The sequence below is a fragment of the Cicer arietinum genome, chromosome 4, assembly GCF_000331145.2.
Source record: "Cicer arietinum cultivar CDC Frontier isolate Library 1 chromosome 4, Cicar.CDCFrontier_v2.0, whole genome shotgun sequence".
Taxonomy (NCBI): Eukaryota; Viridiplantae; Streptophyta; class Magnoliopsida; order Fabales; family Fabaceae; genus Cicer; species Cicer arietinum.
Genome location: NC_021163.2, coordinates 62,767,584 through 62,795,234, shown reverse-complemented (window position 1 = coordinate 62,795,234; position 27,651 = coordinate 62,767,584). Strand labels below are relative to the sequence as shown.

The 27,651-nt window shown below is 28.4% G+C and overlaps 3 protein-coding genes across 5 annotated transcripts; 1 reads left to right on the top strand and 2 right to left on the bottom strand.

The window, feature by feature from the left end:
* Positions 1 to 4,855: 4,855 nt before the first annotated feature.
* LOC140920130 (protein FAR1-RELATED SEQUENCE 6-like) lies at positions 4,856 to 5,413 on the bottom strand. Its single transcript, XM_073367461.1, has 2 exons — positions 5,182 to 5,413; positions 4,856 to 5,124 (listed from the first exon to the last, which is right to left on the bottom strand). The coding sequence occupies exons 1-2, from the start codon at positions 5,411 to 5,413 to the stop codon at positions 4,856 to 4,858; spliced, it is 501 nt and encodes a 166-aa protein (XP_073223562.1).
* Positions 5,414 to 10,633: 5,220 nt separating this feature from the next.
* Positions 10,634 to 15,297, top strand: LOC101494590 (cysteine proteinase mucunain). The gene is made up of 5 exons (XM_004498969.4): positions 10,634 to 11,172; positions 12,601 to 12,836; positions 13,195 to 13,335; positions 14,129 to 14,581; positions 14,886 to 15,297. Exons 1-5 carry the CDS (start codon positions 10,680 to 10,682, stop codon positions 14,979 to 14,981), a joined length of 1,419 nt encoding a protein of 472 aa, XP_004499026.1. The 5' UTR covers positions 10,634 to 10,679; the 3' UTR covers positions 14,982 to 15,297.
* Positions 15,298 to 18,053: 2,756 nt separating this feature from the next.
* LOC101493639 (protein RICE SALT SENSITIVE 3-like) lies at positions 18,054 to 21,377 on the bottom strand. Of its 3 annotated transcripts, none has more exons than XM_004498967.4 (8): positions 21,134 to 21,377; positions 20,994 to 21,047; positions 20,675 to 20,812; positions 20,387 to 20,495; positions 20,212 to 20,253; positions 20,026 to 20,082; positions 19,249 to 19,769; positions 18,054 to 18,337 (listed from the first exon to the last, which is right to left on the bottom strand). In XM_004498967.4, the coding sequence occupies exons 1-7, from the start codon at positions 21,274 to 21,276 to the stop codon at positions 19,263 to 19,265; spliced, it is 1,050 nt and encodes a 349-aa protein (XP_004499024.1). In that variant the 5' UTR covers positions 21,277 to 21,377; the 3' UTR covers positions 18,054 to 18,337; positions 19,249 to 19,262. The 3 variants fall into 3 exon arrangements, with proteins under 3 accessions (XP_004499024.1, XP_012570786.1, XP_004499022.1); XM_012715332.3 differs by having other exon boundaries at positions 18,054 to 18,332; XM_004498965.4 differs by lacking the exon at positions 18,054 to 18,337 and having other exon boundaries at positions 18,963 to 19,769; positions 21,134 to 21,376.
* Between the last annotated feature and the right edge of the window lie 6,274 nt (positions 21,378 to 27,651).

Sequence of the window (27,651 nt, the reverse complement as noted above, 5' to 3'; positions counted from 1 at the left end):
TACGTATACAAACATATAGACGTATACATATTTAAGGACATTTTAGTCATTTTCGTTCTATTCTTCAGAAACCCTTTCTTTCTCTTTCTCTCTTCTCTATCTTCTCTCTCTTCTCCATCTTATCTGTTTCTCCATCTTCTCCGTTTCTCCATCTTCTCTGTTTCTCCATCTTCTTCTCTTCTTCTCCATATTGTTTTCTTCGTTTCTGTATCTTCGTCGTTGTCGATTGCATCCGATTTTTCTGCCGTTCGCTCGTTTGATGCATTCGATTCTGCCGTTTTCTTCATTTGCTCCATATTCGATCTGTGCACTCGGTTTTGCTTGTTGTATTTTCATTGTAAGTTTACTTTTCCATATCATTAGGGTTTTTCGTTATTGATTTAGGGTTTCTATTTTTGCTTCTCCGTTTAGGATTTTTGATTTTTAGGGTTTCTATTTTTGCTTTCTTCGTTTCTATTTTTAGTTATTGATTTAGGGTTTCTATTTTAGCTTTTTCGTTTAAGATTTTTTGATTTTTAGGGTTTCTATTTTAGCTTATTCGTTTAAGATTTTTTGATTTTTAGGGTTTCTATTTTTGACTTCTTCGTTTCTATTTTTGTCTTTTTCGTTTTAAATACATTATTATTATTATTATTATTATACCTTCAAGGTAAATTGCTAGTTTTTGAATGATGGAAGCAACCAAGTTATGAAGTTCTTGACTTGGCCAAACAAAACTTTGTATGCCGAAATAGTAACCAAACAGAATGTTAATATAAATGTTGACTTGATATTGAAGTATATTTTTGTCTATTATTTCAATTTAGAAAAATTTAGTATCATAAATGAGGTATTTTATTAAAATGTTAATATTTTGGTATTTATTTTTATGCAGTTTTGATGCTTTAAGACATGGCACCGACAAATGAAAAAAATGTAAGGAATTTATAAATTAGTTGTATTTGTATTGTTGCAATTTATTTATCAATATTAACCATATATTCATATTTTTCAGATACGTGCGAGACATGCATGTTTACCAAATTTGTTGCATGAAATCAACCTTAATTTGACAAATGCAAATCGAACTCAAATTATGACAACTCCATTCAAACGAGTTTTAGATATGCCAAAATTTACAAATTTCTGGTGCTTTATTGTCTGAGTTGGCTAGTAGGTGGGATGGACGTAGTGGGGGATTTAAGATTAGAGGTAGGATAGTTAATTTTACTCCAAGTGACGTATGTTTAGCTATAGGACTACCAATAGTAGGTGAGTCTTTGAAAGAATATGAAAATGAGGAATGTGATACATTGATGTTGTTTAGAGGAAAAGAAGTAACTTGTGAAATGATTGGTGTGTTGCTTCACATGTATCGTATGCACAAAGTCAATTTTTGTAGACTTTATATACTCCTCGCCTTTGGCGAGTTCTATTTTCCCCAATCAGAAAATTGAGTAAATACTCGTTATATTAAAATACTTGATGATCTAGAGTCTCTGCATAGCTACAATTGGGGTGTTGCGGTGTATAATGTTTTATTTGAAAATTTAAGTAGGATTGAAATTGTGTTGAAAGAGGGGAAGGTAGATTCGCAAACACACATAACAGGTTGTGCAGCTGTCCTACAGGTATACATTTAATATCGTTTTATGTCACCATCTTCTATCTTGTGTTGTCTTTAAATTAAAATACATCTATTAAGTCATTAATATTTGTTTTAGATTTGGGCGTTCAATCACTTGTCATTGGGTGAAGCATTTGTTCCCAAGTTTAGTTTCCCGAGATTTTTGAATTGGCCAATCTTACAGTGTTAGAAGAAAACAATATTAAAAGCATTTCAAAATAACATGGTAAGCATTTATATTATTTAATTATATAAATTATTTAATAATAATGTGTGTGTTTCAATTTTTTTCGCTTTGCAAGATAATTGAAGAGTTAACTGCCACAAATGAAGAACTTGAATTTGACATGGTAAATGAAGCATTGCATGAAGAAGAAAATCAAACTGTAAGTTATGTTGATTATCAACGATTGGTAGCGGAGAATAGGCAGTCCCAAAAGAAGATTTCAATTCTTGAGGGTGAGGCAAAGAAGAAGAAGAAGAAGAAGAAGAAGAAGAAGAAGAAGAAGAAGAAGAAGAAGAAGAAGAAGAAGAAGAAGAAGAAGAAGAAGAAGAAGAAGAAGAAGAAGAAGAAGAAGAAGAAGAAGAAGAAGAAGAAGAAGAAGAAGAAGAAGAAGAAGAAGAAGAAGAAGAAGAAGAAGAAGAAGAAGAAGAAGAAGAAGAAGAAGAAGAAGAAGAAGAAGAAGAAGAAGAAGAAGAAGAAGAAGAAGAAGAAGAAGAAGAAGAAGAAGAAGAAGAAGAAGAAGAAGAAGAAGAAGAAGAAGAAGAAGAAGAAGAAGAAGAAGAAGAAGAAGAAGAAGAAGAAGAAGAAGAAGAAGAAGAAGAAGAAGAAGTGTGTTATGGACATATTTTGAGTTTGTGGGGGATTCTCTATAGCAATGTAGTTGGTGGAGTTTGAACTGCACTTTTTGCCTATATTTTTCCTTCTTTATGCTTGTATGAACAAATATGAATGAACTTTACCTCTTTCTTTCTTTATGATTAAGTAAGGATTTAGATTTGGTTGATTAAGTTGTGTAAGAATTGCTGAAGTTATGTAGTTCAGATGAATTATGTCTGAAAATTCAAATTTGAAGTTAAGTTTAATTATCTTCAAATGATTTTACATTTATTGGCAAATCATTTCCACCTTCAAACATTCAAATTGATTTTAAATTCATTAACCAAGTTGTTCACAATATTAACCATGTTACTTAAAGCCATTAACTAGATATATATTTTATATGATAAGAATGACCATTCTGTTTACATTCATTAACCAAGTTGTGCAAAGAATTAACCATATTGTTTTAAGTCATTAACCAGATTTATATCTTGTTTGATTAGAATGCCCAAGTTTTCAGTTCGCATTCATTAACCAAGTTGTTCACAACATTAACCATGTTTCTTTAAGCCATTAACCTGATTTATATTTTGTCTGATAAGAATGACCAAACATTATGTTAAAATCCATTAACCAAGTAGTTCACAACATTAACCATGTCTTTGATAAGAATGACCAAACATTCTGTTAAAATCCATTAATGACAAAAAAGTGACAAATGTGATAAACCACATACATGATTATCAAACAATCCATTTACTTGACTATTTGTTTCAACAAAATATCATATAAAAAATTGATAAAATATTTATATTTTATCACATAGTTGTGCTGAATTGTGACAAAAGATCCAAGAATGATGTATTACCTCCAACCTGAACAACAACATACAATAAGTTAGCACAATCTTACATATAATAATACAACCACACGCTCAGTCATAAATTCAAATACGAACCAATGTGTTACTTTCAATAGATGATTTTAGGTTTAATTGCAGTTTTGGTCCCCCTATTTTAGCTGATTCACGAAAGTAGTCTCCCTATTTTGTTTCTCCCTAGTTTTGGTCCCTCAAACAGAAATTTGGTCAAAAACTTGATGAAATTTTATTTTTTTTTGCATTTATTTAAGTCACACCATGTCCCAAGATCTCATTTGCAACAATTATACCTGAAATCTATGATTATAAATGGTGTAGTACGACTTTAAAAAATAAAATTTCATCAAGTTTAGACCAAAATTCTGTTTGGAGGACCAAAACTGGGGAGAAACAAAATGGGGGGACTACTTTCGCGATTTAGCTAAAATAAGGGGACCAAAACTGCAATTAAGCCATGATTTTATGCAGATGTTACTTTCATTATGATTTCTCACTATTTCAGTATTGTTCTCCTATAAATTTCAATAAACAAAAAAGAAATATTTTAATATAATATGTACATGATGGATAAATAATTTCTGGACGAAAAAAACTTACAAAGGTAGTCTCTTTGTCATCGCGTTGATTGGATTGATTCCTTGACCTCTTTACGATTTTTTCAACTACAAATGTTTTTCTTTTTGATGGAGGACGACCTTTACGCTTGACCCGCAAAGGATTGTGAATTTCATTATCATTGTTTGGACTTGAAGCATCAATAGAACTTCTTTTAATCTTGTTAATCGTAGTATCTATGGTGGACACGTTAGATTTAAATTGATGTAATATTTCATGAAGTGCCTTAGTCGCATCTTCAGACTCTGTAGCTACTTCAGCAACTTCATAGAAATGCTTGCACAATTTGTCAAACCTCTCCATTTGTGGCTTTAATTCTTTCACACCATAACTGCTCTTAATATATGAATGTTTCCTTTTAATATTTTTCTTCCACCTTGTTAAGATATACTTCTTTAACACATTTTTAACTCTCTCTTGAGTACACACAGATAACACATGACAACTTTTAAACACAACTTTTTAAGACACGTTCACAGTTGACATCATTATTTTCTCGATTAAACACAACTTTTAAGACACGTTCTTTTGGTTTGTCTCCAATTGACACTTCCTCCAACACATGGTATGTAGCAAAGGAACCCTCCACGGTATACAAGGAAGCAACACAATTCATTTTAGATCTAAATTCTGTTTGAACTTCCTTAAATTTGGCATGAGTGTATTCACCTTGGAATTGATTTTCAATTGACGAGTTTGACCCACAAGAAATTGTAGTATCCATCGAATTAAAATCTGCTTCAAATTCTTTTTCTGCTCGACTTCTGAGAGCATTATCATATTGTTATACAAATTGATTTAAACTTGTCGTTGAATTGATATAACCATCAAAGAAAGAATGTATACTCTCACTTCGCTGTGTAGTAGACATACCTGCCCAAAAATATTTCCTTAGCAAGGTTGGTACCCATCTATGACATTCGTTATACAATCAATTCAACCAATCATTTTGTTGAAGCTCAAATTTTTCGATGAAAGAACACCATTTTTCTTCAAATGCATCTTTTGTGATTGTGTCATAAACCGCTTCTTTCAATTCAAACTTAATCTTTTTATATTCACTATATTGATCGAGCTTTTCAGGAATTTTTTTCATTATATGCCATAAACACCACCTATGACGAGTTGTAGGAAAGACTAATTCAATGGCATTTTTTATAGCCTTGCATTGGTCAGTCACAATACCCAGATGAGCCTTTCCTAGCATACAACGAAGCCATGATTTGAAAAGCTATACAAATGAATCTGTATCTTCACCTGACAACAGTCCACATTCAAGTAATGTTGATTGACCATGATGATTCACACCAACAAACGCATCAAAAGGCATGTCATACTTATTAGTCAAATATGTTGTGTCAAAAATCACAACATCTCCAAAGTATTCATAAGCAGCTCTACTTCTTGCGTCAGCCCAAAACACATTCCTTACGTGAAAATCATCATCCAAATCTATGTCATAGAAGAAATCTGAATTTTGTTCCCTCATTTGGCAAAAATAGCTTATCAATGCCTTTCCATCACCATCTTTTCTTATTGCGCGTCGTTCCTTATTAACATAATTCCCCACGTCTCTTTCACAAAATGGTACGTTTTCATGTCCTCCTGCATCTTTAACAAGAGATTGAAATGTCTTGTCGATCCTCACTCATGCATCATCATTGATTTGTATTGTTCTCTTTACATGCAAATTCATTTTCTTGTTAGCTTTGAACAACTTTGCCTTTGTAGGACTCATCTCGTGAGTATGATCAAGTTCAAATTTTATAATGTACCACAATCCATCTTTATCCAACTTAATAACAATCTTGGCATGACAATTATTTACCTTAGTTGGAAGTGTTTTTAACGTACACGAAATTTTTGACACTTTAGACCCCTCTCTTGAGCATGATAAAATTAAGTAGCAGGGCTCCCCATCTTGCCCTTTTCTTGAAGATCTAATCTTCCACCCAAAACCCTTTCTCGAAGCATACTCTTCATAAAATGATTTGACTTCTTCTAAGCAAGAAAAACACATCCCTATTGCAGGCTCCTAACAACATGTGTTGTCATCATCATCAAGGTTGTCAACCCTGATACCTTCATCTTCAATAGTACCACAATTCATGAAGTTTCAATTAATAGTGCAAATGTCACACAAAAACTACAAAAAATAATTCAATCTAATCATTAACCACCTATTGTACTTCATTAACCAATAATGTTTACACTATTAACCAGAAACAAAAAATCAGAATGACCCATAATTTAAACACTACTAATCACATAATATGAAACTTAATATTTCAAATCTGATTAACATCATTGATTAAAAGTGACGAAACTTAATATTTAGACAAAAATAATTAACATGATTGATTAATATTTAATGAAGAGAGAGATTATGTGGGGGCATAAGGATTTGTGTTTGTATTTGTGTTTAATAGTGTGTTCCAATATCATTCCTCTTTAGATAAACTATAGTTTTTTTTTTCTTTTTCTTTTCATATATCTTCAAAATAAAAATTCAACATATCTCACTTTAATATTAATACACGAGAAATATACTATTTTTTTTACCTTTTGAAGTTTGTAAGGTGAAAATAAAACCATGTAAAAGATGAATTTAAAGATGCGACCATCTAAATATTTCTTTTAATAAATAAAATATATATTAAATTAATACATAAAATAAAATTAATTTACAATAAATTTTAGTTAAATACATTAAATTTTAATTAACAGTGATGGCGACATTTATGCGATTTGGTGTTTAGTTTGTTCTTATGGGATTGATTGGACTGATTAGAGGTTGGGTGGACATGATTGCAATCTTAGATTACACAGATATTGTTCGACATAAATAAATAATTTAATAGATTGCATAAACCAATTCATATATTTTGTGTTATGATGTAAAACACATTCTAAGAACTGATATTGCAATATGTAATTCTCACCCTCATTCTAATATTTAATCTCTTCTTTTCAAAATCTCGTTCTAGTGTTTAATCTCTTTTTTCCAAACTCAGTCTCAATTATCATTAATGTCACGCCTCATGTCGACCTCATGTTGGGTTTTCATGTCCTTTGGTGGTTGTAGTATTTGTCGATGGAAATCAAACTGAAATGTGACCTTATCTATATGATGCTTTTCAACAATACAATGACAATGCGAAGTGCATCCAGTCCATGTGTCCATCTCTCCTTCGATAACATTGTGTTGGAACTCGGGTATCGTCTCCAATAAAACTAATAAAAAAAATATGATAAAGTAAATATAAGAAGTATAAAAAAATACAAATACGTATGAATTAATATATTACTTCATCAACCATTGTGTGATCGATTGTTTTTCACTATCATTTTATGTCGTTAGGAAGAACTTTACTGAAATTCAGACCACTAGAGTTAAATTTATCGAATAAATGATTAAATTTTTCGTTATGTCATTATGGTTAATTAAAATTTAATGCATATTTTTTTCCTTCTCATTAATGTATTTTATTGATATAATTTAGTTTTTTATTTTTATTACATTTTATGTATTAATTTAATATATTTTACATTTGTTATGAAAAGAATGCCTAGATGGTCGCATCCACGCGATACAACCTCTTGAAGTAGGAATACAATAAATCTTTCTTGTGGTTTTTGTGCCTTGTAACCTCCTTAAGATACAAAAAAAAAAAGGATATTTTTGTATATTAATTTTAAAGTGATCAAATTTGAATTTTTTTATTTACAAAAGAGGATATATGAGAACAAAAAATCAAAACTATAGAGTATATATAAAAAATAAAACAAATAAACTATATAATTCCAACTATGATTTTTTCGTTGGAATTAAGAATTAATTGAAGTATATATTAATATTTCTCAATTGAGATTATTTTTTCTTTAAACGAATACATTGATGAAAGAATTATGACCCTTAGTTATGAGTTCTTTAACTACTCTAAAGATTGTTAAATATTATTTATAAAATAAAATATAAGTAAAAATAGTAGGTGGAAAATTGATGTATTTGAAATAAATTCTTAATCAGATACATCAATATTTCAACTACTAATTTTACTTATATTTCCTTCTAAAATAAGTACACTATATGAGTGTTTAAGATATTAAACTAATGAATGCATAAAGTAAACTAAAATAATATAGAGATAAAAAAAGCATAAGAAACTTGTTTGATTGATTGTGTGTGTCGAATAATTTATAATTGCTGGTATTTATAGGCAAATTTTAGTCCTGTTCATAATATGTTGTGGCCTACATATATATAGCTTTGTTCGGCTAGTTACACGAACAATGCATGATCACTCTCACTTTTGGAGATACGTGGCGCCTCACGTCGACTCGTCTTCTCTATCTTGACAGTATTTATTGTTGTTAGTATCCGCACACATTTTTCCTTAGGTTGTGCCCTCATGTTGATAGTTAGCCATGCTAAAACGCATAACCCTACTATAATCACCAAATTATTAAATTTGAATGAATTTTGACCAATTCTTATATCTTTATGACCATTGTAGACCTTCGTAGAATTGAAAAAATTTCGACCGCTCATATTCGATTATCTTTTATTTGTATGACCTTCTTTCAGTTGAGAAAAAATCGATTGTTTGTTGTTCTGGACTAGCAATTTATTCATGATTTTTTATACTAAAAAAATATGTTTAAATATACTTATTATTGTGTAATGGAAGTGCATTGACCCAAAATTATTTTACACTGTTATTTAATAGCCATGAATGCTACTGCCACAAATGCACGTTATAAAATTGTTTTTTAAAGTAAAATATTTAATTTTAATTGATTATATGTGTAAAATACGTTTACAATGTTAGTACATATCGTATTTTCTCTAAAGATTTTGAAGCTGGTAACAATTTATAATTACTTATGTAAAAAAAAATTATAATTTTATTTTTTGAGTTAAATAGTTTTAATTGGAACCATAAAATAAATAAATTCAAATTAGATAACTCAACATAAGAGCCAATTATAAATTATTTTAAATTTCAAAATTTTATAAAAATTATTTAAAAGTATAGAAGAAATGAATGATCCATTGTTTAAAAGTTTGGATATTGATTCAATTTTTGTCAAAAAAGGGTTTAATAAAAAAATTAGTTTGTAGACTCGAAAATGTGTTGTCTTTAGATATGAGATATATCTATTAGATTAATTATTTTGATGACATGAGATATATATGATATGAGATATATCTATTAGATTAATTATTTTGATGATTAAATAAATTTTTAATTTCTCCAATATTTCACTATCTTATTTTTAATTTTATAATTTTTTTTTACCAATTTTTAATCCTCTAATATCTTGTTTGATTTTATTTTTTTCCATAATTTTAAAATGAATTCTTATATATATTTTTATAGTAATATTTTAAAATAATTATTTACAAAATTTAATTTTTTCTAATAAATAATAAATTGAATATAAATTTTTAACTTTATAAACTTATAAATCCATACTTAATTAGGAATTATTTAATAAAAAATTCTAAAGTTTTGTAAATATTGTTAACGATACTCTAAAAACAACAGCACATAATTTTGTTTGAGTGCAATTTCTTTTACTTCCATTATTATAAAATGAGGGTCCGCGATTGGTGTTGAGCGCGTGAGAGAATTGGCCAATCAATATCGAGATTCCCAATTCTGTGGGTACTCTTTTCATTTGACCCCACCTGGCCCCGCCCTATCATATTCTATCTACATGGGCTTCTTCTCTTAAAATTCTCTTCACACTTTCTTTCTTTTTCTTTATTTATTTTCCAAAATTTCCCCTATTTTCAATTACAAACTCGTTATTTTTGTAAATAATTTTTTTATAAAGTCGTTATTTTCAGTTTAAATAAATGACTTCATTTTCCTTTTAAAAAAATTATTTTATTTTTAAAATTATTGATTTTTTAAAAATATTTTGCTATTTTCTATATAAAAGTCTTAAATAATTATTGAAATTTTCAAATGACTTTCGCCAAATAAAATTTATTTTCCTAGCAATAGCAAAACTAAAAATAATTTCACCTTATAAATTTTTTCCAAAACATACTTTTTTCACCATAAACTCTTACCATCTGAAACAATCCTGCCTTGTATTCTCCACGTTAATTGTTTTTTAATACTGTATATTATAGTATATCATTACTATTAAATAATTCTTCATTCAATTCATGTATCTTCCTCGTGATTTTCCTACCTAATCAGCTTCGATTATCATAAATATAATTATAGTTAGAGATTTTTTTTTACATCTTACAATTGAACATATACAATACATTTAATTTTTAAATTAATAAATAAATAATTTAAATTTTTATTTATTTCATACTATCATGTAAAAAGTTATAATAATTAAATATTATTTATTAAAAGTGTTTGTAAAATAATTTTTGTATTACTTATAATAATAAATATTAAATATTTTTTGCAGTAAAATATAAAAAATTAAATATAATATTTCATAAAACCAAAAAATGATATTTTTTTATGAAATGTTTTTTTAATATAAAAAATCGATAAATAATTTTTTATTCATAAAACTGATTATTAGCTTATTAATTTAAAAAATAATGTATTAAAACTCTTCATATGTGTTACAGATTTTTTTAACAATTATAATAGTAGTAATAATTTAAAATTAACCCAATTTCCCACCCCTCGTGTCTTTATAAGGTCCACATTCACTGCACCTTTTTCTTCATTCTAACCTTCTTTCTTCCTCTAAAAAAAAGTCTCACAAAAATGGCTTCCACAACTCTCTCCCACGCCATGAATCTTACGATCCTCCTCGTGTTACTTACCTTCACAGTTTCACTAGCCTTAGACATGTCGATAATCTCGTACGACAAAACTCACACCGATAAATCAAGCCACAGAACCGAAAAGGAAGTGTTGACCTTGTACGAGGAGTGGTTAGTTAAGCACGGTAAAGTTTACAACGGTTTAGGTGAGAAAGACAAGAGGTTTGACATCTTCAAAGACAACCTTAAGTTCATCGATGAACATAATGTTCTGAATTCAACCTATAGGTTGGGTCTGACCCGGTTCGCTGATCTAACCAATGAAGAGTATCGAGCCAAGTTTTTGGGAACTAGGGTCGATCCGAACCGGAAGATCCGTAAGGTGAATTCACCGAGCAATAGATATGCGCCACGTGTCGGCGATAAGTTACCCGAGTCCGTTGATTGGAGAAAGGAAGGTGCTGTTGCTGCAGTCAAAGACCAAGGAAGTTGCGGTAAGCACTTACTTCGATGTTTTCACTTAGTTGGTTTTTTTTTTTTTAAAAAGGAAAAAAAGCTAAATTATTTTCTTCGTTTTTAATCATCATTGTTTGATTTTTTTTTTAATAATATCCATTACCTATTATTGTGAATATTTTGCTATATTCATTCTTTTTGATCTTATCTTCGTTTTATTGATTCTGATGTTGCTTGACCATCCACGTGATCTAACGATATCGGGAAAAATATCTTTAGAACTTTATTTTTATTTTTGTGGTTGATAAATATTTATTTTTTTTCTTATTTATATTTAAATTTAAATAAAAATTAAATACGAGGCTCTTATTTTAGACAATTTTTAAATTTTATGGATATGTCCTTAGGATTATATAATTCTGGCCTGGTTTTTATTTGGGATCTGAGTCTCACATGAAACAAAATTATTCTTTTGGTCCTTTTTGGTGTTTGAATTGAACCTGTTCCCGAAAATTCATCTTGATTTCTATGTGCTTAAAAAATTTGGTCGCTTTGGTATTTGATGATTGATTGTGGAATTTAGTTAAAAAAACATTCGATTTGAGCCTTTGAGGATTGATTGTGAAATTTAGTAAAAAAACTTTGGATTTGAGTATATTATTCTTTTGTCGTACTGCTTAATTAGCTTCAAGGCATTGATAAAAAAGTTTAGATTTGAATATATGATTCCACAGTTAAGGTTTATGAGTTTAACCATTAGAGTACTAGATAAAAAAGTTTATTATTATTTTTACAATAGAATTTTCTTTCGTATTGTAATTAAATTAAATCAACAATAAAATTGTTGATTAATGCAGTGTAAATACTCATTAACAATCAACAAAATGTAATTAATCTCTTTTTCAAGATGCTTAAATCGGTATGCAATTGAATACTACTTAAAATGTCGGTTAATCTTATTCATAAAATAAATAATCACATATTTGAACTTTGTTAGCCTACTTACCTACCATTTAGTGAATGGTCAATGCCTTAATGGAATAATATTCATTAACCAACCATTTTGTTTATAGAGTACAAAGTGGTAATCATGATGGCCACGGCAACTAATAGAAAGCACCCCGATATTCATATGGTTTGTGCTTTTCAATCAGACTATGATTCTTTAGCTCCCTAGAGTACTTAATAATATAGCTCTATTTATCTTACCACACATCATTTTCCAATTGTCAAAGAATAATGATTATCCTTTATTTCTTAACTAAGTAAATTAGTATTAATCACTTCCTTGACCCCAGGATTAATTGACTAGCATAAATACTTCAATAATAATTTAAGAAAATGAAAAATGATGACACATGTGAAACATATGACATATGTTCAATCTGAAGTATTGGTTGCTGACTCACAAGAATATCTTGTTATTTGCAAATTTTGCTAATTTTGATGTTTTTTTTCCAATGAAGGGAGTTGTTGGGCATTCTCAGCAATTGCTGCCGTGGAAGGAATAAATAAGATAGTGACAGGAGATTTGATTTCACTATCAGAACAAGAGCTGGTGGACTGTGATACATCATACAATGAAGGATGCAATGGTGGCCTTATGGACTACGCCTTTGATTTCATCATTGATAATGGTGGCATTGACTCTGATGAGGATTATCCCTACCTTGCTGTTGATGGTAGATGTGACCAATACAGGGTTAGTCTCTTAATCATGATTATTTAATGATAATAATGATCGTTAGAACAACAACCCTGATTCTAAAGAATAAAGGTACATAAATGAAAACAATGAACACACGATGTTTTGATCATGAACTTCAGCCAATTATGTTTACGTCTAGATTACAAAATTACCTTTGAACAGTGCTGCGGGGGTTTCCCCTCAGCTGTAATCCAACAAATGTTTGGGTTTGAACGACATGTCAAGTTATCGGTAATTATGAGTCTTACTGAACAATAATATATGCTTGTGAAAGATAGATAATTAGCACTACTAGTTACCATTTAATTATTAGATTGGTTTTTAATCTGTTTGGTTATTTTCTTGTGTGCAGAAAAATGCTAAAGTTGTTTCAATTGATGATTATGAAGATGTTCCTGGCTATGATGAATTGGCCTTGCAAAAGGCTGTTGCAAATCAGCCCATCAGTGTTGCTATTGAAGGAGGCGGTAGGGAATTTCAGTTATACGAATATGTAAGTTTCTAAACTAATTATACTCCGAACCAAGAAAACCCGGATTGCATTACCATATTTATGAATTTGGACTCCCTGACTTGCCGAGAATGAGTTCCTTAGTCACATATTTGTGTGGTCTTAGACTCATATTCTGACTATCCAAAAACACGAGTCTGACGATCCAAATTCATAAAAGTGTGATTTGTTTATTTGCTGATTGATGCATCTTAGATCTCTAACATTTTGCTACATCTAATGGTGTTGCTCAAAATGATAAAGATCAAGATGTGTCAACAATAAAAGACAATCTATTTTCTACGGACTATATAGTATATCCCGTAGAAATGAATGGAAAGAGTTGTATCTAACTATACTTTGGGAATTTTAGTTCCTTTTTCTTCTCTTTTAAACCATTTATTCTCCTCAAGACCAAAGATGCTCCATATTGATTTTGAATAAAAATCAAGTATATACAAGTGGTCTTGCTTTGGCTATCCATCTAATCATTTTCAATGTAGCCTACTATTATATTTTCGGAACTTTGTTTATTTAGAGCATAAGTATTTATCATACAAGAGTAATTGTATAAACCATTTCTATAGCAAAAGATAAAATAAAGTCAAATGGTTTTCATATAAGTTATAAGCTGTTTTCATAAACTATCATTGAGAGCTTATGGCTCATATGTTATAAGTTGTTTCCATAAGCTCTCTGTAAAAGTCTCACAAGTGTTCAGACCAGTGGATAAAAGCTCAAATAAACCAATCAAAACTGACCCTTAATGTGTTACCATTTGTCTCTTGTTTATCAGGGTGTGTTTACAGGAAGATGTGGAACAGCATTAGACCATGGTGTTGCAGCTGTAGGATACGGTACTGAAAACGGTAAAGATTATTGGATTGTGAGGAACTCATGGGGTTCTAGCTGGGGAGAAGCCGGCTACATCCGCCTCGAACGTAATCTAGCTTCAAGCAGATCAGGCAAATGTGGAATCGCGATCGAGCCATCTTATCCAATTAAGAATGGACAGAATCCTCCTAACCCTGGACCATCACCTCCTTCACCTGTGAAGCCACCATCTGTCTGTGACAGTTACTATAGCTGTGCTGAAGGAACCACTTGTTGCTGTATTTATGAGTATGGAAGGTCCTGCTTTGAATGGGGATGTTGTCCTCTTGAGTCCGCTACTTGTTGTGAAGATCATTACAGTTGCTGCCCTCATGAGTATCCAGTTTGTGACATTTATCAAGGACTTTGTCTTAAGGTATGATTAAGTCAACCTTATATTTTATTTGCTTGCATTTTTTATTGGATTTTTTTTAGTTGTCGATTTACATAAGCTGATTTCAGATTGTTTTCATAAGTTTTTCTGTGATAGCCTATAAACAGTTCATACAAAGTTTAAACTAATAAGCTCTTTGATTGTATAATCAGCTTTTTGCATAGGAAACAAACTTATCCAATAATCTCTTAATTAAGTTGTATATGTGCATAAGTTTATGCAGTTGATATTTGTATAGATTGTTTTTCACTTTTTTCTTATCCAAATTTGATGTCCATTATCACAGGGCAAGAACAACCCATTAGGAGTGAAGGCATTCAAACGAACTCCTGCAAAGCGTCACTTTGCCTTTGGAGGTAAGAACAAGATCAGCAGTGCTTAAATCGTCGAAGCGAAAATGTACGTGCTGACAGAGAAGATGAGGAATTCAGAGGAAGAAGATGAATGACTAAAACACTAGCTGATGCCATTTTCCTTTGCATTTTGGACAATGCACGTAACATTATATTTGTTCTGTGTTTATGTTACAAACAAATACACTGTGTCAAATCTCAGTCACACACATTGACTGTGTACATAACTATGCACTGTATTTCTATTTCTATTCAAATTCCAAATGAAGAACTTAATTGATTATTACTGTACTTTTCAGCTTCTGTAAATTATGTGATCATTCAATAATTGGTGTATTTATCCGATGTTCATGTGTTACTTTTGTTGAGTACCACGGTACCTACCACTCCTAAGCTTGCATTTGATGTTTTCTGTCTTCAACTTAATTGTTGATAATTTACTTATTTTGACAGGAAAGCATGTGGGACAGATCGATAATATTATAATCAAGTATCTATTGCTGAAACAATCCATCATTACGTTTTTTTTTGTTATGATTAAGAATCAAACTCAAAAGTTGTCTGTAATGATTAAGAGCCTAAAAAAGTGGATGTTTGATATAATAGCTAATGTGTTAAAGTTTTGGATTTGGACGAAGATGTGGTGTTCTACAAATTTGTGTAATTGAATTTAGTCAAATTTGTGTGATTGAATTTAGTCAAATGTGATGATATTTGAATTCTTCATGATTTAATAATGGTATTAGGTTCGATAGTTAACTAAGGTGATTGACTCCTTATATTAAAAGTCTTTATGAGAAAGGTAGGATAAGTGTGTGTGGATGAAAAAATCTCTGCTTGAAGGAAAATATACTTAGATCAATGAATGAATTCACATTTAAAGGAGATTGTTAAAAGTCGATGATGAACACTATATAAGTGTGAACAACTCATATACTATCTTGTGTGACTCTTTTTAATCTAATATAATTATCTTTAGATCTCTCATGATCCAACAAAATATACACACAATACTTTCTTAAAAAAAATTGAGAAAAAGAAAATATTATTAATAATAGTTATACTAATGATATTTTACAACAATCTTTTACGAGATTTAAACATTATCCATTAAAATTTCGATCTCAAACTCTAGATGCCCAAGATAACACATAAGTAACAATACATACTTTACTATATGTTCCAAATGCATTTTGAAATAAACCTACAAGGTTTGAGTAAGTATATATTGTTCTTATAAGTTGTTTTAGAGAGCTACAAAGATAAGTTGAAAGATGAGTTGAATAATTATAGAAGAATGTTTATAGGGGGATGTTAGTCTTTAAATGGATTGGATCTCCATATTGTGACCCTTAATAGGAGCATAGCTTAGATTTTAAAAAGAGTTTATCAAAAGATAGTAAGAGATTCTAAATTGTGAATTGAAAATGTGTAGTTGATCAAAATCTAGGATGCCTTTTGTAGAAAGAGCTTAATGTACGATAGAAAGTGAATTATTACTTACCATATAAACTATTTTTTTATATAACTAAAAACAAAATATAATTAAACCTTTACATAATGTGTAAGTTGTTTTAATAATATTGACGAATAGTTATTGGATTTGGCATGCCAAGTCATCCTTTTCCAATCTAATGGCATCTTTAATTTGTTTTGCATCTAAGTGAATTTCAAACATATGTTTGCATAATTGCGTGGAAGCAAGGTCAACTATACTTTTTATTTATCATCTTTTGCCGTTTGAAATGTTTCATTTATCATTTTACTTTATATATATGTCTTGCATATTACATTATAAAAGTCATACAATTTTTGGTATTACACGTTCAAAGTACTTCTGATAAGTGATAAGTATCATCAAAAGTGATTATTTATACATTTGAGAAAAGTTGCTCAAGCATTAATCAAATAGAGCAAATTCATTCAAAAGTTTAATGAAAACTAAATTTTAAAGTTTAATCAAGACATGGTGAAGAGAAACTTTAGCATAGATGTTTAGCAACATTATTGGTAGTTAAAATATGCTCTTACTTTCTTACAAAAAACAGCAAGCTGAGGAAGCTTAATTGAATTTCAGATCTAGATGGTTCATTAACATCTTTCTTCACATTTCTTACAAAACCATGTGCTTTGACCATCTCGAATGGTGTGTCTTAATATTTTAAACACACATCAACAATTTTTAATTTTTTTTTAGTATTAAGAGGACTATATCATACTGCTCTAAAATGAAATATAAGTAAAAAAAATTATTGAAAAATTGATCTATTATATTTTAAATTTTAATCAGATGAATTAATTTTTCAACTACTTATATTTCATTTCAAAAAAAGTATAACATACCAACCATTGTGGAAAAGTTTCTTTTTGTTTTACAGAAAACAAATCATTTCAATAGAAAATTACAAATTAATCGGACATGTTAGCAATTGGGGACACTTTTCAGCCCAAAAAAAAAGTTAACAACAGTATGATCTTAATTATATAAAATAAAGGGATAAACCACATTTTCAATCTTTAAAATTGTATCACAATGTTATTCTGATGTCTGATTCGATAAAAAACTCAAATTAGTTCTTAAATGATTAAAATGATAATCATATTAGACACTTATGTTATAATATAATGAATTATTTTGACAATAAATTATATCTTTTAGAGATTTTTATGATAATAAATTAGATGTTTCAGAGACTATTTTAATAATTCAATGATTAATTTAATACTTTTTACTCGGTGAGAGATCAAATGAACATCATCCTACACTTTAAGACACTTATTTTTGTAGCTAGTTGCGCATGTCCACTCTCATGGGCGCTTCTTACCTTTAGATCTGGGATACTTCCTCTAATAATAATAGATACTTTATTAGAATATATTGCTATCATTTCTCAATATAATAACAAAATAAGATAATAATTTATTTCCGTAAGATAATAATGCTGTCCACACGTTGGTGCCTTATTCCCAAAATCTTTAATTAGCAAGGCTTAAGGATAGTCAATCTAATATAAGTTTATATTAAAATGAACAATCTTTCTTATAATTTGTATCCGAAATAAAGCGACCCCAATGTCATTTTAGCACATGTCCATATATCATGTATGTATTTATTCAATCATAGACCTTAGAATTTTTGGATTAAAAACATTATAGTGTTGGGTGTTGGGGACCATAAGAGCAAATACTAATTGTCTCCTACAGCACCTTGATGCAGACTTACAATTTCAATTATCACTCTTTTCTTGCATTTCGTTTTCAAAAAACAGCCCACAAAATGGAACACCACTCTTCATAGGGATACCTCTGACACATTGTCCCACCCCACTTGCATTCTATCCTTTCTTAAGCTCTTCTTTATTCCCTTGAGGCCGTCTCACCTTTGCTACCATTGGTTCCATAAATTAGTTAGATATGTTTGGTTTGAAGAAATTTCAATTTGTGTTTCAAAATTGTCACATTCTTTTTATTTTGTTTTTATATATTTGAAAATAGAAAAGAACTGTTACAGAAAATTCAAATTAAAACAAATGTGTAGGGATCTTCTACACGCTACATGTTACAACAATTGAATTATGCATTACTTCATAGAGTTATATAAGGTTTGGAGCGAGAAATGAGTATATATTTTCTCTCTAAGTTTAATAGCTATACAGCCACCGCAGATGATCCAAATTCAATCAAATTAGATTCAAATTCAATCAAATTAGTGCGTATGAATCTTTTGCAACGACTAAACGATACAGTACACTATAAAACCATTAGATTTAGATAAAGAAAAATAAGTTTATAATTTTTCTTTGAATCTAATGTTTATGGAACATGTATATTGTGCAACAATTACAAATGGTCCAAATCAAAGTAATTGTGTTACACATAAATGTTTTCTCAAAATAAGCATGTTCCTAGGGCTGCAATTTTCCAATCATGTTGAAATTTTTATGAAATAGTTATTTTGTATGGTTTTGAAATAATTTAGACAATTGGGGTCCAATTAGAAGGTGTTGAGGTAACATCAATGTCTATTCACACTATAGAAAAAAAGTTGAAATGCACAATAATTTGTACAATATTATCTGCATTGCATTTATGTTTAGCATTAATGCGCAAAAGGAAGAAGCAATGGTACATATAGCTATGATTGATTGAACTTCGGCCACGCATAAAACATGCCACCAATACCATTGTGGTGGCCTTGTCCTAATTAACACAAAAGACAACCATCTCTCATAATTATATAATTACATGCAAACTACTCAAATTAAGGAGTTTGGTTTTCACAATTTTGTGTTGTACCTGTACTTTATAGGTTAGGACCACCCCACATTTCCTTTTTGATCTCCATAATAACTAGCAACATGAAATGTGCCCTCTTCAATCTTCACTTTCTGGCTTGTGTTATTGATCCTATTGGTTTCATGAAGTTGAGTGAGATTGTTATGTGATTGAGTGGGAAATGTTGAAATCATTGCTCCAAGATTGCATGACATGTTAGGCAAAGAAGGTGGAGCTGACCAAAGAGGTGGTGGCAATGATGTTCCAATTTGTGAGGAATTTCTACCTAAGTTTATGGCTAACATGGATAAATAGTTGGATTTTTCATCATGCATATTATTATTGAGTTTGGTTACTTCGTTCTTATTGAAGCTATGTTGAGAAATTTCATTGGTTTCCATAATTTGGAAATTGGGTTTGGTAATGCATGGATTTTGGATAGGTAGGTTTGGTGGTCTTTGAATGGAAAACATTCCTGGTATGGTTTGGAGGTAGCTGAATTTCCTTTGTATGTTGATAACCAAATCAAGATCTTCGGCAATCTGAAAATTTTGTGTCATTTTCAAGAAACGTGAATACTCGTTTAAAAAAAACGGAAAGTGAAAAATTAGTCATTCCTGTCTTAAATATAAGAAAAATTAATGTATTTGATTAAATTAGATTAAATATATCAATTTTTGTTAACTCAATTTAATATTTTTTTTTATATTTAGAATTAGAGAGTATTAATTAAAGTGCACTAATAGTTATTTTTATAATTGAGCAAGTGAAATATTTAGAAGGGAAAAGAAGCAATACCTTGTTAAATGAACCAAGTTGTACTAAGCCTTCTCTGACACCAATGACAGCAATAGTCTACCAAAATGAATAGTAATATGATAACATTATTTAAATCAGCTTTGAAAACTTTTGATATTGGCTTGCTATTCACATAACATGAACATGAAGTTTTTTTTTTGTCATTATTTGAATCAATTCACTAACCTGAATGCCTGAATTTAACTGAAACTCCCATGCCCTTGGTTGCTGTCAAGTTAAAAAAAATACAGAGTTATAAAAAAAATATAAATCAAGACATTTTTTTTTAGATTTCACAAAAGAGGGATAAAATGTGAAGAACTTTCTATCCTTATTTCTTTCAAAAAGTTACATCCCTTACATGATCAATTGAAGCATTCCAATGACCAATATAGTTAGGTTCACACCCATTTTTAGTGTCCCTATAAATCCATTTGTGACCATTATCTGCTGCAACTTTTCCCACTAATCTGCAGAATATTATACACAATACATCACATGAGATTTTTTTGTCACACTTCCTTATGGTAAATTACTTAATGCTATACTTTTTCAAAACACATGAAAAAAATATAGTAGAATCTTTATTTTTTCTTAAACATGTTAAGAAATTATGTTAATCTTAAACATTGTCATGTTTCTCACTCACCCTTCTCCATAACTATAAACTTCATGAGACATTTTGAAGAATACATCAGCTCCAAATTTGTCATTCAAGTATCCATTGGCAATCCTCCTTTGCTCACATTCATTAAAATCACAGAATCCATCTTCCCATACAATAATCCTAACAAATAAAACATGCTATATTATTAATTTGAAATATAATCACACATGTTTTTCATGTAATATTGTACATGATAATATGATATGTTATAATTTGGTCAAATAACTTATAACTTAAATGAGACAAATATATATAAATATAATATATTTAGTATAATCATGTTCCATGAAATGAAACATACCAATTTCTTTTATTTCCCTTGGAGCGATCAAGAGAAGTTCCTCCAAATTCCCACCTATATATAAACATCAACATAAAGTCAAATTTCCTATATTATAAAAGAAATATGGGTCATTTGGTTTTAACATTATTATTACTTACCTTGGTGGAGGAAAATTTCTTGGTACTATCCTCCAAAAGACAGCATACACCCATTTGGAAGAATTTGAAGAACTAGGAAATGAGCAAATTGTTCTTAGGGTATGCTGCAAGAGACAATGAAGTAAAGGTAATCCATTTTCCATTGTTCAAAGAGAGAGGAGAGTGAGGATAGTGTAGGGAGTAATAGCAAGATTAAAAAGGACCAAAATGTTCAATAATATGTAAATTGGTACCCACTCACTCTATTATGGTTGTATTACTTTATTTCAAAGGAGTGTCATATTTGTCTATTTGGCACTTATCAAGAAACAAAATTTATAAATTAATGGTAGAAAATAATTATTTTATCAAATTATTTTTATCAAAACATTGACGTGTTCACACTTATCATAAATAAAAAGTGAAATATACTTACTTGTAAATGATGTATTTTCTCCAGTTTTAAATGTAAACAATTTTTGTTGATTTAAAGTTGCTAATATTTAAAGTCAAAGAATACTACTTTTATCAAATTATTCGTGTTAGGTGTTGATGTATTATCAATGTCATAAATGCATACTGAAAAATATTGATTTGAAAGTGATACTAATAGTATAAATTAAATAGTACAACTGAAAATTGAAGGGATTATTCATTTTGAGACAATTCTACGTACAAACGAGTCACTTATTGTACACAGAAAAAGTAGTAATTAAATAGTATAATTAAAAAAAAACTAAATATTACATGAAAACTCACAACTACATTTATTTTAATTTTTTCTTTTAAAGTGACATTTATTATAGAACAAGTTGAATATTACTTAGTCCCAAAATATAGATAAAAAATTGATTAAATAAAATTAATGTATTTTGTTTAAATTTTAAATTAAATACATTAATTTTTAGTTATATTTTGAGGCGGTGAATAATTTTTAGAGTGGGACCTGGACTTTCCCTTTCAGCTAGGTGACTGATGAGTAAGGGACATGAATAATTCAAATCTTCTTAAAATGCATTGGTTAGAGTTTGATATTTCCATGACTGGCAAAAAATGGATTCATTCTCTGCCTATGCTACTTGTCTATAACTTGTTCATTTTTTTTCTTTTCATTTTTCAATATAGACAATAGACTTGAAATGATTTCTTAATAAGCCATTGCTTTTGTTTGTGGCACTCAAATCATAAATGCATTTTTGTTATAAAATTTTCAATTTTGACAATCACTAATTATGTATACAAGAGAAAATGGTTAATTAGTTTGATATGAATATTTTCATATCAAGAGAGTAATAATGAAAGACGTATAGCATATAATGTTTTGGGTCGGATTATGAGAAGTAAAAATCTTATAATATCGTATATCGAAATTTATAAGTTATAATTAAGCGTATAAATAAGGGGTCTATGATAGGTTAGATCAGACTATTTATCTTTTAAATAGACTAAATATACAACAACAAAAATTTACAAATTTATGTAGTTAAAAATGTCAAATTTCCTATTATGAAAATACATTTTAAGCCTATTAAGTCGATTTACTTAAATAAATATGAATAATATTTTTTATCACTATTATTATTATTATTATTATTATTATTATTATTATTATTATTATTATTATTATATAAGTATATCTTGAATTTTATGTTAAATTATAAATTTATTCTACATTAGTTTTTGACATATTCAATTATATTATAATAAAATAGAATAAAAATATGTTATCATATAAAGTCAAATTTAAAAAAAATTATCATGTTAAATATAAAGAAAATATTTAATTTTATTGACATATTAATTTGTTAATCTATTAGAAAATATATCTGATTACTTATTTAAAATATTAATATAAAATAGACTGACAAATCGTATGAAAATTTCATAAATGTCAAACTAAATCCTAATAAAAATTTAACGATTGATCAAACATTGCAAACATAATAGTGCATTCTTGTTATTTTGACATAATAAACTCAACCATTGCCGAGTCTAAACTTTCGAATTTTTCATTAAGAAAATAGTGCATCCTTGTTATGCTGACTTTTTGTTATTGTTAGTTGACCTATAAAAGTGAGGAGGTTTTGAATTTGACTTCACTTGCTTGATAATGCAAGAGTTCAAGAAATTAGCAAATCAATTGACACCATATGCCAAAAAAAGTAAGAGTATCATTAAAGTCAGTTCATTATTTTTATATAAAAAAAAGTGATTTTACTATTCAATGATTTAAAAATTATTTGTTAAATTTCTTTTAAAAGCAGTAAAAATTATTTTGTATTTATTTTATATAATAAAAATCACTTTTTGCAAAAAAAAATTACGAAGAACTAAAAATTTGAAACAATTTATAATTTTTTTTTTCTTCAAAAGTTGTAGAAACACATAAAAATATTATTTTAAAGAAAAAAATTATGTATCGTTTTAGCACTACCGTATCGTTAGTGGGTTTTCTCCTTGTCTCTATTGCAAGTGTGGTCATATTCAACCGCAACTAAACTAAGCACTATGTGTGCTATTGCAAGTATAGTCTTATTCAATAGCAATTGAATTTACCACTTTTTTTGGTTGATACCACATGTTTGAGTCATGGAGTAATTCCTCCTAGATATGTTATTTTTTTTTAGTAAAAAAATCAAATAAGTAAAGATTATTATTAATAACGATGATATTAATGACAAATTTACAAGTGTTTTATTCGAAATTTGAATATTATTATTTGAAATTACAATATCAAATTCTTATTACTAAACTGAGATCTCATAGACAACATATGTTATTTTATACACACAAGTTTAACATTAAATCTGATAAAGAGACTCAATTATATATCAATCATGCTGTATTGATTGAATTCAATAATCATTTTATTTCAATTAATAAACTTTCAATATCATTGCTATGACAAACTCTTTGAGTTTGGTGATATGAGAGTCTAAAATATAAGATATTTGTATTTGACTACATCAGTGGACTTACATAAGTTAGTGATTTAAAATCTTAAGATGATATGAAATTTTATCACTTACATTTGAATCTATATCTTTCTACTTATATTATCTTACTCATTTCAATTTTAACAATTATAAGTTTTATCATTCACACTTAAATATTTAAAATAAAATACATCTCTTTAGGAACTATGCTTAGGTTTTATATGTTCAAAACTCAGAACTTCAGTTTTTCCATATACACCCACACTCTGACTATCTAAATATTAAATTTAATGTGTAAATATAAATAGTAAATAACTCAATTTGATAAATTCTTATATCATATTAAGTTTTTATATTAAATATAAAACATCGTTACAAATTTGTATTATAAAATAAAAGATATATCTTTTTGTAAACTATAAACTATGTTTAATCTTTTATCATGTATCTAGATCAAAACATTTAAGGTGAATTAGAACACCACTCCAAATGCAATCCACCAAAATTGACATGTCAAATCGATTGATCAAACTAGTTTATATGATTCCTAAGGCAATTGAATAAAAACTTAACTTTCAATTACAAGACTACCCAAGGGAACATGTTTTTAAATGTTTGCTCTACAAAATGGAGACTGGACCAGACTAAATAATAAACATGAAGTAGGTAGTGAACTCATAGGTTGGGCAAGCAAGCTAACTGACAGCTACATGAATATGGGCCCAAAACTCTACTCACTCATCTATTATCATCGTAACTCATTCCATTATTACATTGCCTAAATTTTAACTTATTTCAATAGACCAATGACAACTCATGTTTGGTGAAATGGCAATTCAATTATACGCCGTACTTGTTGTATTTTGAGAGTGATATTCTAAATGTTCTAAGTCCTACATTGATTGGTTTTGTTTCCTTGAAGTTTTGTATGAAAAATTATGATTTATGGACTTCTCAATAAAATATCGAAAGAATACGAATTTGAGTTCTAACTGAAATAGTTTTTTTATCAAACTTTATTTACATTCTAATCAAATTCTGAATTACTAAGACCTCATTTTCTTCTTCATCAAAGAATTTAAAAAAACATAGCAGACTCTTTTCATCCTAGTGTGTATATGATTGAAATACTTTATTGATTTTTTGCTTCATGAAATATTATTTTTGGAAATAATTATTGGACCTAAAAAAAATATTTAAAAATAATGTTTTGTGTGAGTCTTATCTTAATATCCACAAATTGGTTTCATGCCTTATGTGTTCCTAATTTTTGTTCACTAATGGGTTCATCATTCCCATTAGTTGATTTCATCCAATATTTTAACACTGAGTTTACGAGCCTATAAAATAAACCTAAGATTACCAATTTCAGGCACACCAAAAATTAATTATTTTTTATTTTTCTTTCTAATTATCGTTTTTGCTCTTACTGTTTTGTTGCGTACATGCATGGAAGAAAATGAAGTAAATAAAATAAAATAACTTTAGTGGAAATCAATTTAAAAACATATTATATTGATTTTGCTTGATTATATATATAGCCACTGTGCTGTACTTAATGAAATTCCGTAAACTTGTAATTAATAACTTTTCCATTGCAAATTTAATTTCTCAATTTTATAGGCAAATTTTTAATTGTTGTATCTATTAAAATCTTATAAATTTTTATTTTTTATTTGAAAAAATTAAATCAACTAAATACTCATTTCACTTCATAATAAGTGTCGTATAAGGTTTTTGCACACATATTAAAAAATACAATAATTAGAAGGGAAAAAAAAAAGATAAGTCATGTTTTCAAATTATTCATCTTAACTATTAGTGGATTTTATATTGTTATCAATACAAAATTATAATAATGTTTTGAAAATTATGTATATAGTAATCATTAAAGATAAATATAGGAAACATAATAATTAAAGTTGCATTAAAAATTATAAATGACTAGGGGTGGGAATAAACTGGGCCGAGCAAGGCCTGAGTCTGATCTGTCAAAATATTCAAGACCTAAGTCTGATATGTGGTATGTCATAGACTTACTTTTTAGGTCTGAGTCTGGTCTTGATAGAAGTCTGAAATGATCTGTTAGCCTACTTAAAAGCCTATTTCATTTTAATATTTATGAATAAGTAATCAAATATATTTTTAAGTAGATTAATGAGTAATATATCAATGAAATTAAGTTTTATTTTGATATTTAACATCACATTTTGAAGAATGTGACTTTATATAAATTATACTTAAATTATATTTTATAATAATACATTTAAATATGTCAAAAACTAAATGAAGTTAATATGCATAAATTACTAAAAATTGAATATATAACAAAAAAAAATCAAAATTTAATATAATAATTAATGTAGTAAAAGAATATTATTTATATTTATTTAAATAGTTCGGCCTAATAGACCTAAAAAATTTATTATGTGGCATGTAGTCTGACATTTTTAACTAAATATGTTTCTTTAGAAGTCTTGGTCCTATCTGTTTAAGAAAAAAGTCTAGCCTGATCTGGGTCTGATGTAGACTAGACCGTAGACCTTTATCGGTCGGTCTAGCCTATTTCCATCCTTATAAATAACGTTTATTTTAAGACAAAATTTATTGCTATAAAGTAACACTTATTGTGAGATGAATAGAGTAATTTGTATTCTAAATTCACCAAATTTGTCCTCAATTTAAAGTAATGCAAAGTTAAAACCCCTAAATTCAATGATGATTTTTGCATAGAATTATACAACTTTTGTTCATATATGCAACATCTCATCGACTAAATCACGTAAATTAAGAAAGTTGGTTATAGTATTAAATTTGTTGATAATTTTGATTATTTTACTAGTTTATCTTTGAAGAAATTAAAATTAGTTTATGGTCTCATTGCACACGTATTAAGAAATGTAATAATTAGAAGATGTTTATCTTTGAAGAAATTAAAATTAGTTTATGGTCTCATTGCAACGTATTAAGAAATGTAATAATTAGAAGAAATAGATAACTCATTTAACCAAACTATCAATCTTAACTATTGGTGAGTTTTTCACTAATATTAATGTAAAGCACAATAATATTTTGTAAGGTGTATATATAGTAATTATTGAAGGATAGTATATAAAAATTATTAAATATGCATTGGAAAGTGAGAATGACATTCATTTTGAGACAATTTTTTTTCCGTTAATATGATACTCATTGTGAGACAGAGAGAGTAGTATTTATTACATATTGCCGAAAAATATGCAACATAACAAAGGGTATATTTGTAAAAAAAAAATTAATAGAGTTAAAAAAGTGAAAAAATCTTATAAAAAGGGACAATGAAAAATCACATGAGGGGCTTATATTTAAGGACAAATATAGTATTTATCTTATTCTATAAGTAATAACTACATCAAGTTGAATTATGTCATGATTCAATTGGCTTTATTATATACTTCTCTAATTGTTGAATGTGATTCTAGAGTTTCGGTCTAATTGGTTACTTATAAGTGTAATTGGTTAGTTAGAGGTGTAAAAACACTCACTATCCTTTTGGTGTGAAAATGTGATGGTTTAGTCTTGGAATGATCTTTTAAGGTAAAGGGAAAGTGAAAAGAAATAAAT

Excerpts from the sequence above, each read along its gene's own strand:
- LOC101493639 (XM_004498967.4), bottom strand. The coding sequence starts at position 21,276 with ATGGAAAATGGATTACCTTTACTTCATTGTCTCTTGCAGCATACCCTA. Across the intron at positions 21,048-21,133 it reads AGAAATTTTCCTCCACCAAG|GTGGGAATTTGGAGGAACTT; the intron begins GTAAGTAATAAT and ends GTTTATATATAG. Across the intron at positions 20,496-20,674 it reads GTTTATAGTTATGGAGAAGG|ATTAGTGGGAAAAGTTGCAG; the intron begins GTGAGTGAGAAA and ends AATATTCTGCAG.
- LOC140920130 (XM_073367461.1), bottom strand. The coding sequence starts at position 5,413 with ATGAGGGAACAAAATTCAGATTTCTTCTATGACATAGATTTGGATGAT. Across the intron at positions 5,125-5,181 it reads TGAATGTGGACTGTTGTCAG|GAAAGGCTCATCTGGGTATT; the intron begins GTGAAGATACAG and ends GTTGTATGCTAG.
- LOC101494590 (XM_004498969.4), top strand. The coding sequence starts at position 10,680 with ATGGCTTCCACAACTCTCTCCCACGCCATGAATCTTACGATCCTCCTC. Across the intron at positions 12,837-13,194 it reads GTAGATGTGACCAATACAGG|AAAAATGCTAAAGTTGTTTC; the intron begins GTTAGTCTCTTA and ends TCTTGTGTGCAG. Across the intron at positions 13,336-14,128 it reads AATTTCAGTTATACGAATAT|GGTGTGTTTACAGGAAGATG; the intron begins GTAAGTTTCTAA and ends CTTGTTTATCAG.